Source organism: Nesoenas mayeri (assembly GCF_963082525.1).
Source record: "Nesoenas mayeri genome assembly, chromosome: 3".
Classification (NCBI taxonomy): Eukaryota; Metazoa; Chordata; class Aves; order Columbiformes; family Columbidae; genus Nesoenas; species Nesoenas mayeri.
In genome coordinates this window covers 96,351,969-96,361,873 of record NC_137544.1, presented here as the reverse complement: position 1 = coordinate 96,361,873, position 9,905 = coordinate 96,351,969, and the positions used below count along the sequence as shown (strand labels likewise).

At 45.7% G+C, this 9,905-nt stretch overlaps 1 protein-coding gene across 1 annotated transcript; it reads left to right on the top strand.

Moving 5' to 3' along the window:
* The first annotated feature begins 1,769 nt into the window (after positions 1–1,769).
* On the top strand, positions 1,770–7,612 carry SLC30A1 (solute carrier family 30 member 1). Its single transcript, XM_080341161.1, has 2 exons — positions 1,770–2,577; positions 5,957–7,612. The coding sequence occupies exons 1-2, from the start codon at positions 1,947–1,949 to the stop codon at positions 6,865–6,867; spliced, it is 1,542 nt and encodes a 513-aa protein (XP_080197287.1). The 5' UTR covers positions 1,770–1,946; the 3' UTR covers positions 6,868–7,612.
* Positions 7,613–9,905: the final 2,293 nt, after the last annotated feature.

Below are 9,905 nucleotides of genomic sequence, written 5' to 3'. Positions count from 1 at the left end.
GATCCTTATATCCTAAATTTGGGTAATTCTTTTGTATTAACTAATGGCCTTGTGTGGGGGTGAGGAGGAGAGAACATGGGCATGTGTTTCGGTGTAATTGCTGGTCAGCTTCCTGATTATTTACATCTTATTAAGTGATATTATGGTATACGGGAAGCCGAGTAGATGAGGAGAATGTTATGGCAATCTTAATTACCGACTCTCTTACAGTACTCTTGACATCAAAGCATTATATACAGTTTCCTACCACTAAACTAAAAACATAGCAAACCTAGATTTTGAGATATGGACAACCTCACAGAAAACAGGGTTCAGGCTCACAGGTCAGTACAACAGTGCCTGTGGCACCCAAGACACGTCTGTAACATAAAGAACATGACACTGTAGCATAAGTGAAGAAGAGGGCATGGAATGCACAGATTAGAGCAACATGGTAGCCAGATGTGGAGTCGCTGTAACTGCTGAGCTCAGGGGAAGCTTGTCCTGAACAACTGGTCTGTCATGCTTGTTGGCAACACTTTTCTTGTGGAAGCGCGAACATTTGTCATTTTACTAATTAAATGAGAGTGGCTGTCCAACTCCAGCTGTCAGAAACCTTTGTACAGGCTCTGAATCAAGACCCTTTTGGGATCTGCAAGTACAGCAACAGGCTTTTGCATTTATGTTAGATTTTCCTTTTCAGGCCTCTGATTTTCTTACTGCCTCTATGCATTCACACATGCAGCTACACCTCTATAGCTACAACAATAACCATGGCTATTTGTTCCCTCTCCATCTCCCACTCATGGAATAAATATTCTTAGACACTCTGTCTCACTGCCACGTTTTTTGGCGCCCTGGATCACAGGTGGCAAAGTAACAGGGCAATTCTTTTTTAAAATTTATTTTTCCTTTTACTTCCTTTTCTAAATACAACAAGTTTCATAAAATTAATCATATCCAGGGACCGATTGTTTAGCAGCCGTCGGTAGCTGGAAAATGTGCCCACCGATTTGCCGGCGGGGGATGGTGCACAGTTGGGCTGCTCGCCGGCTCCTTGTCCCTCTCCCGGCAGGCGGGAGCGGAGCGGCTGTGGCCGCTGCTGCAGCTGCACGGCGGGCGCGCCGCTTTTCCGCGCCTGCAGCGCAGCGGGCACCGAACACCGTCCGGTCCGAGCCGGGGCTCCCGCACGGACAGAGGCGGGAGGGCGGCCGGGCTGCACTCGCCAGGCGGCGGGCGCAGACTCTAATGGCCCCCGCGTGACGTAACCAAGGCCCCCCGCCCGAACGCGTGACGTCACAGCTCCCCCCCCCCGAATCCACCCGCACGACCCCCCAGCGTGGCGCGGCCCCCCGCGCTTCTCCCGCCCGCCCCGGCCCGCAGGGGGAGCCCCGCCCCCAAGCGCGCGCCGGGCCGGGGCCGTGTGAAGCGGCACCTTTTGCACGAGTCCCGCTCGCCGCGGGGCGGGAACTTGCAGACCGGCGGGCGGGGTGATGTGGGGGGAAAGCCGGCGGGATCGGCCAATCGAAGCCGCCAGCCTCGAAACGTCACGTGTAGCCCCGCCCCCCTCCTCCGGCACAATCCGGCGGGGCCAGGCGGCCGCGGCCGATGGGCGGGGCCGGGGAGGCGGGGCCGTCTGTCGCGAGGGCGCACTGGCCAATAGCCAGCGAGGCAGGGGGCGGGGATGCGCGGGCCCCGCCGAGCGGGGGGGCGGCTGCCAATAGGACGCGGGTGGGGGGGCGTGGCCGTGCCGGCTCGGGTTCCGTGTGGAAAGAGTGAGGGGGCTCGGGTGCAAAGTTTGCTCGCCCAGCGCTTGCGGAGGGAGCGGCGGTGGCCGGGCCGCTGGCGGCGGGGAGGGGACCGCGCTCGCCCTCGGCGCTCCGCCGCACCCGCGGGCCGCTCGTCGCGCCGAGCATCGGCCGCTCTCCTCGCGCCTCCGCCGGGCCGGCAGCCGCTGCCCCGGCGCGATGTGCGGGGGGATGGCGGCGAAGGGACCGGGCGGGCCGCGGTGGTGGCAGAACCGGCGGGCGCGGCTGCTGTGCATGCTGGCGCTCACCTTCCTCTTCTTCGTGGTGGAGGTGGTGGTGAGCCGGGTCACGTCGTCGCTGGCCATGCTCTCCGACTCCTTCCACATGCTCTCCGATGTCATGGCCCTGGTCGTGGCGCTGGTGGCCGTGCGCTTCGCCCAGCGCACCCGCGCCACCAAGAAGAACACCTTCGGGTGGGTGCGGGCCGAGGTGATGGGTGCCCTCGTCAACGCCGTCTTCCTCACCGCCCTCTGCTTCACCATCCTGCTGGAGGCCATCGAGCGCTTCACGGAGCCCCATGAGATCCAGCAGCCGCTGGTGGTCATCGGCGTGGGGGTGGCGGGGCTCATCATCAACCTTCTGGGGCTCTGCCTCTTCAACCACCATGGTGTCGGGGGCCATGGCCATTCCCACGGCCACGGGCACTCACACAGCGGCAGGCGGCACTCCCGCAGCAGCCCCAAGCCTGAGCAGCCCCCCGGGGATGGCGAAGCTGCGCTGCACCGGGAGGAGACCAGCACCTTAGTGGAGAACTGCAGCGGTTCCAACGGGGTCAGCCAGGAGAAGCTGGGTAAGTCCTGTGGTGCCTCTGTCCCATCCCAGAACAGAGGTGTCGGGAAAGAAGGAGAGGGCCCTTCCCCGGGGAGGGTAGTGGGCATCCTGGTTCCATCTGGTACAGGCTTCGTGGGGACCACCATCCTTCCTCCTGGGGAAGAGGCAAGAAACTTTCTTAGCAGTGCTCTCGGGCACATGGGCCGTTGCGCCTCTGTCTCACACCTTTCCTTCAAGTGCTAAAAGGAGCGCCCTAAGTTGTGTGTTCCTCTTGTAGACAGGTCAGGGTGTGAAAGAGTCGTAGGGTAAAACAGTTTGCCTTGGAAAAAGTTGGTGCTGGTAGAGAAGGCACATGACAAGTGTTTTTTGCCTAGCGACACAAGCTGTCACAAGACATTGCCCTAATGCCATCTGAACTGGCTGCACATCAAATAGAGTGCAGCTCGGCACCTTGGTCTTGACAGCTGGATCTCTCCTTTCGGTTAGTTATTAGCTATCTGAGAAGCTAATTTCCATCTGAATGTAACACACTGAAGTATATTCCATTGCAATAATGTTGCACTTCTTCCTGACCTCGGTATTAAGAGGAAGAAGTCTTGGAAATTACCAATCAGAACTGTGGAAGTCATGCAGTAGGCACTGGATGTGGAGCTTACTGGTGTCAGAGTACATGTGGTTTCTTTGAACTAGTTTTCTTTAGCTTTCTAAAGCATCCACCTTCCCACTCACTTGCACATGGGGATAAACTTAAAGTCTTCCCAATTGTGATTGAACTGTCTGTTTTGTGGGAGGGAATTTCTTAGTGTTTTGGGGTTTGTTTTTTTTTTTTGATGGATCCAAGAACCTGGAGAGTTTATTCTGAAGTCTCCTGGTGTAAGCCAAGTACTTACTGTGTGCTAGCAGCTAGCAGAGCGAAAGGTGCGGAATTGTCACTTTTTTACTTCAATCATATGGCATCCCTCTTACCAGGAGGAAAGGACTTTGGTCTTCAGAACCCAAATCTCCTTCATTTTCATCAGGGCAACAGCAGGACACCACTGTTTTATCTTAAATTGAGCTTTAACTGAGCAGAGTGAACTTTGCTACAGTTTTGGTTTTTTTGTGGTCAGAGGTTCAGATATATATTCGAGACACTTAGCAGCCTCCCTCGCTCTTTCTCGTGTTTTGGTTCCATGTTGTTTTTGAAAAGACAGGTTTTGCAAGAGGACAGGAAAGTTGGTCTGAATGTATTACACCACTTTCTTGACCACATAATAAGCTCTTAATATTGGTTTAGTCACAACAAAGGTATCCTAATAATTATGTTTCAAACAAGGTAATATTCCCTTAACTGTTGATTTACTGGATATCTTGGCTTATGAATTGTTTTTGCGTGGCGAAACTTCAGTTGTGCTTTTAGCCAAGTTTTGGGGCTAGTTCCGGACTAAAAGATTAACTTATAGCATGGATTAAAATATGTACTTTTCTGACCTAAGTTGCCTGGAGTTTCTCATGGATGCCCTTCTAGCAATAAAAAATAATTTGTTGTGGGTATTTTGGTGGGGCATAATTTTGGTCACAGTGAAACTTTGAAACAAGTTTGTATTTCCTTCTGTGCCCTGTCATGATTATGTAAGGGATGGAGTTATTAATAGTTTACCCACAGAAATGTTACAGGTAAAGGTGCTCAGAGACTTGCGAGGAGCGGTAAGATGTGTAGGTGAAGACCAGAGAAATGATGGAGAGTGCTACTTTGCCTTCACTAGAAATTACAAAGAAGGACAGACCCTGATTTCCTTAGATGGGAGTCGAAAGCTAGTGATAGCCTTAGGGGCTAGACTTACACACGTGTCACTGTGCATACACTTTATGTAAAGTAATCAGTTTAGAGTTAAATTTAAATGATCATATTTCAAATTGACACGTCTTATCCATTTGCCATTAATAAAAAAATCTGAAGAGCTTTCTGGAACCATGTTTCCTGTTACCCACCCTTACAGGTAGGGCTGCTGACTTTCCAAATCTTCTTTGTTCTGAGTACTTGGTACGCAGCAGCATGTCAGAAAAGCTCCTCTTTCCTTGCTTTCATTGTAGACCCTGAGGTCTGAACTCTGTAACCTGAGATATTTTCCTCTAGTTTATTGATTTCTCTGGAAGTTTACAGGCCCCATATTCCATAATTCTTAGAGGTTGTGTGGAAAATGTAGCTGGAGCTTTAGGACAGAAGGGTGATCCATGAGGTAATGAGCCTGGGGCTTGGAACTGACCCGCTCAGACACCTCTGTGGGAGCCCACCGCTTCTTCAGAGAGGAGAGAACTTACAGGCACTTTGTGATTACAGAATCGCAGTCAGGAGAGCAGGGTGGCAGAAGCTGCAGGTCATACTAACATGTTCATGTTTACAAAGCTCTGAACTGAATAAGCATGGAAGCAGCAAGAGCCCCTTGTTTCAGTTTGTAAGGCCAGTGGTCAGTGTCTGTTACATTTCTTTAATATTGGAAGTTTTCTGTCCAAAGAAGAACTTCTGAAGAAAAGTAAAATGTTAATAATGTAAAATACTTTCAATTTTGAACACTGGAAAAAAATTTATTTCAAAAAAACATTATTTGTAATGATCTCTATTCTTATATAGCTAGTTAGGTGTGATGAAGCGGAAATATCACAGGCATTTTTGACAAAGGAGGGCACCAAAATCTTCATTTATGCATTGCATGATCCATGACATATGGCTTTGGACATCAACAGCTGTATGTCACTTAACAGTTGTATGTTACTTAAAAAAAAGTACTAAAAATATGGTTTTCCTGTATTCTGAAATACATATAACACTAGTTTATAGCCTTTGAGAGCTTTAGTGGTAACTTACACTGTCCTGTCATCAATACTGCTGATAAATTCTGCATTTTAGACCTAAAAGCTCATCTTATTGTATGTCACAGTTCTGGATAGTCCTATGGTTTAAGAGAGATTTTAGCAATGTGATTAGCCTTCTGGCTGTTCAAAAGAGGGAACAAAAGTAAGTTACTTAGCTACTTAACCAGCTTTTTAATATATCCTCTGTAATTCTGCATTTTGCTTAAGAAATGAACAGTGAGTGGTCAAATGGTTAAACAGCTGGAAAATGTGAAAACAGCTTTTCAGTAAAATAAATTCAGACATTGCCATCTTCATCCTTTGCCACTCTACACCTTTAAGCTCCGTGTAGAAATGATCGCCTTGTATGCTATTTAGATCACTTACTGGGACACCTGAATATTCTTAGCCAGAGAAAATGTTGCCAAGTGATATGGGTAGAGTTGCATGTTTTTCAGTTTTGTACTTAATGTGGCAAGCTTAATGTTGGTTATTTTTTTATGTGGAATTATAGTAATGTGTAGTATTATAGCATATGCCTAATTATTTTACTGTTTTCTTGTCAGGTGATATGAAAGATGACATGACTGACCTACAAGTGAATGGGAATGCTGGTCATTATCCTGTGGATGTAGCGGAGGTTGAAGAAGACTCCAGTGCGCAGCTTAACATGCGTGGAGTTTTTCTGCATGTTTTTGGAGATGCCTTAGGTTCAGTAATTGTGGTAGTGAATGCCTTGCTCTTTTATGGGTTGTGGAATCCATGCCCCAAAGATGGACCCTGCTTTAATCCGTGTGTCAATGACCACTGCATGGAAAACGCTACTTTATCCCAAACGCTTGGCAGAGGAAACAATTCTGAGCAAGAGAGCATTAAGGTGGCTGGTCCATGCTGGTTGCTATATTTAGATCCCGTCCTTTGTTTGATTATGGTTTGCATACTCCTTTACACAACTTACCCGTTACTTAGAGAGTCAGCCCTTATACTTCTACAGACTGTTCCCAAACAAATAGATGTTCATTCTTTGAACTCAAAATTACGTACCCTTGAAGGAGTTGAAGCAGTCCATGAATTACACATTTGGCAGCTGGCAGGCAGTAGGATCATTGGGACTGCACACATAAAGTGTCCTGACCCTTCCACATATATGATGGTGGCAAAGCGCATCAAAGAGATCTTTCATGACGAAGGGATTCACGCGACTACCATTCAGCCTGAGTTTGCCAGCGTTGGCTCTGAATCAGGGAGAGGGAAATGTGAGTTTCCTTGCAGGACCCAGTGTGCTTTGAAGCAATGTTGTGGAGCAGGAGAAGATAGTACTGCAAAGAAGACAGAAAAATCTTCATCACTTAGTATTTCTTGTTCAGAAGTTGTCGTTGAAATTGCGAAAACCAGGAGGACTAAGTCAGAGAGTGTCCCGTCAGTGAAGCTAGAGGCAAACACGGATCAAAATGAGCAGTTTGAATCATCTTTGTAACTCCCCAAATGGTGCTACCTGAATTTCGGTGACTTTGACAACAACTATATTGCCAGAGGAAGAGACAGACGTTTGAAATGCAATTTTGCTAAGTAGTGTAATTGCTGAAGTACTTGTTCTTGTCATATTGCTGAATCTAGGATGCTTATTTTAAAGAACATAATGTCACTGTCATGATACAATGTGTTTGTGTTGACTTTGTCCTGAGACAGACAGAAAGTGCACGGATGCTGTAACAACTTCAGAAAACCAGTTGCAACATTTCAGCAGAGACACTTTCTGCTGTGTTCCAAATAAAAATATATTTTTCCAGTGAAGAGTTGTTTGAGGAATAAGCGTGTAGGAACTCAATTTGTGTTACAGATTTCTTGGACCTCCTCTTTCCTTTAATATTTGATTTGTAGATATTTTAATATATTGTTTATTTAGAAGCTCTAAGGAAACCAAAGTTCATAGAACATTTAAAAAGATATAACTACTTAAAACTGGAAACCACTTTGCAGTTTCACCTATTTTTCTTAAACCTATATAATAATAAATGTGAAGGCTTTTCTAATGAATATATCGTATAGCATATTTTGAAGAGAACATCATGTGATTGTTAGAGACTGACCCCACTCTTTTGGATAAGGTAGCGAGGTAATTAAAATCAACTGCTTGTGAAAAGTATCAGATGTGAAAGGGGTTTTTTCTATCAGAATGGAAGTTCAAGCTACTGTATACTGCTCTGGGATCAAGATATGAGACTGGCCGATAAAGTAATGCATACTTTCATATTTTATGGATTTTCTGGTGTTTTTCCTTATTTCCAAGTTGTATCTGGTCATAAGAGTCTTGACTCACAGTGCTATGAATGAAAAACTGGAGCTTCATTTTTAACTGATGCTCAGTTTGCTAAGATAAAAGAATTACTTATTTGTGCTCTGTCAGGGAAACTCTGCCAAGCACTGACACTATAACTTGTGCTTTTAAAGTAGCCTCTGTAACAATTCAGTGGCGCATTTTGCTTGTTGTCGCGTGTCTGTAAGCACTTGCAGTGACTGCAGTCCTGGTCCCCACAGTGTCCCTAGGAGCCTTCCACTGACTTGTGAGGAAATGGGGCAGGGAGCAGGATTTCATTCACAGTATATTTCACACTTTGAGATGTTTACGTATGACATAATTTCATTTATATTAAATATTCAAATCTGTGGTTTGAAATGTTAACTCAGTTAATTGACAACTGGCTCTAAAGAAGCTGTTACAGTATGCTACCAACTTACGCCTTATCAGGTGAGAGAATGGCCTATGGACTCTGAATTTGGCAGAGGCTAGATAAGAATTGAAGATAAAACATACAAGGAATCTAATATAAAACCCTGACCCTTTTGATCCACACTCAAGTTATGTATGGGAAATGTCTTGTGATTAAATCAACTGCTCCTGTGCTCAAAACTGGAAAACAGGTCGGATCTTCCATTGTTTGCTCTATGACTCTGGACGTGATAAACACTCTGCCTCAGTTTCCCTGTCTTAGAATGGGGATAATACCTACCTCACAGGGGTGTTGTGAGGCTTAACTCTTGTGTGAAGCGCTCTGAGATCTGTTACTGGAAGGCACTGGAAGGAGTACAGGATACTAAATTACGTGGTATTTTCTCCTTCTGCAAATGAATTGCAATACCTAGGCACAACAGAGGGAACTGAGGATAGTTTTGGCCTTATGAAATTCTTTAATGCTGTGGTTTTCAGGCTTTTAACAGTATTTAAGTATAGATTTTTTTTTTTTTTACGAATATTTTGTTAGCGAAGGGAATGTAGCTTTGCCTCCAGACGCAGAATGCCTCACTAGTTTGCATTTCTAATGCGTGTCTCCTATGATAATTGCTCCTAAGTAGTTCAAAATAATCTGCTGCTCGTCCGACCTCCAGGTCGTGTCAGTGGTCTTCCCCAATGTCTTAGCAGAGCATTGCAGTCAACTCTCGATTATCCATGGGTGGATTACCAGTGTTGTGTATTAACCCTGCAGTCTACAGGCCCAGACTAGCTCTGTGTGTATACCAATGCGCTGGCCGAATGCTGTGTGCCAAGGCACTGGTCCAGTTTCACGCGAGCCCCTTCTCGCAGAGTGTGTTGGCTTGGGCACAGCCCAGCACCCTGCAGTTATTAATATTTTGCTTTGTGGCTCCTCAGATGCATCCATGAGAAGCTGCGGGGTGTGGATGGGTTGGTTCAACTTTGCGCTCGCTTAATTTGCCTTTTTCCGTGTTTATGCTTGTTGTATAGTCTCATAAACTAACTTAAATACGTTAATATAGTATTTATATATGTTTTTGTTTTGTCTGAATTATCTTAACTCTTTCTCCTGTTACCTGTATATGATCTAGAGTTGACTGTTAAATGAGATCTTGTAATGAGATTACATTTGCGAAATATGCTACCACTGCTAGTATACTACAAAGTATTAACCAAGTAAATTTTGAAATGAACAAAGTACTATTTTTTTTAAAATGTGTATCCTTGCTTTTTATGGTGAACTTTCACTAATTATTTTACTTGCTAGTTTGAAATTTGTCTCAGTCATTAGTATGAATTATTGAGGTCCTGCTGTATATCACTAGTGCACCATAGGACTGCTGCTCTTTAGTTTATCTTAAAAAACAAACAAACAAAAGAAACTCAAGACAAACCATAGTAGCACTGAGAAGCCTGACTTCTTTCTCTCCCGTTGCTCTTACAAAAACAGAGCAACTGTCAAGTCTTGACAGTTGCCACCATTGGTTAACAGTCTCATTGAATGCATCTGAATAGATGGAGTTGGAGTCACTAATGCCATTGTAACTATTTAATCTTTTTTTGTGTGCCAGAAGTCATATTTTTCTATTTCTGTGTCCATTGCAGGCAATGGCTACCTGAAAAGACAAAAAGCTCTCCCCCACGTTATTTTTATTATTAGGACAGGGTACAGATGTGACGATGATGCTGATGCTGGGGGCAGAAGGGGGAGTTGCGTGGCCTCCCTGTCGTGTGCCGTGTTGCACTTGCAGCACCAGCTGGTG

What these genes read in the sequence shown, in the direction of transcription:
- SLC30A1 (XM_080341161.1), top strand. Translation starts at nt 1,947, where the DNA reads ATGTGCGGGGGGATGGCGGCGAAGGGACCGGGCGGGCCGCGGTGGTGG. An exon ending in GGTCAGCCAGGAGAAGCTGG is followed by an intron (nt 2,578 to 5,956) that starts GTAAGTCCTGTG and finishes TTTTCTTGTCAG; the next exon opens with GTGATATGAAAGATGACATG.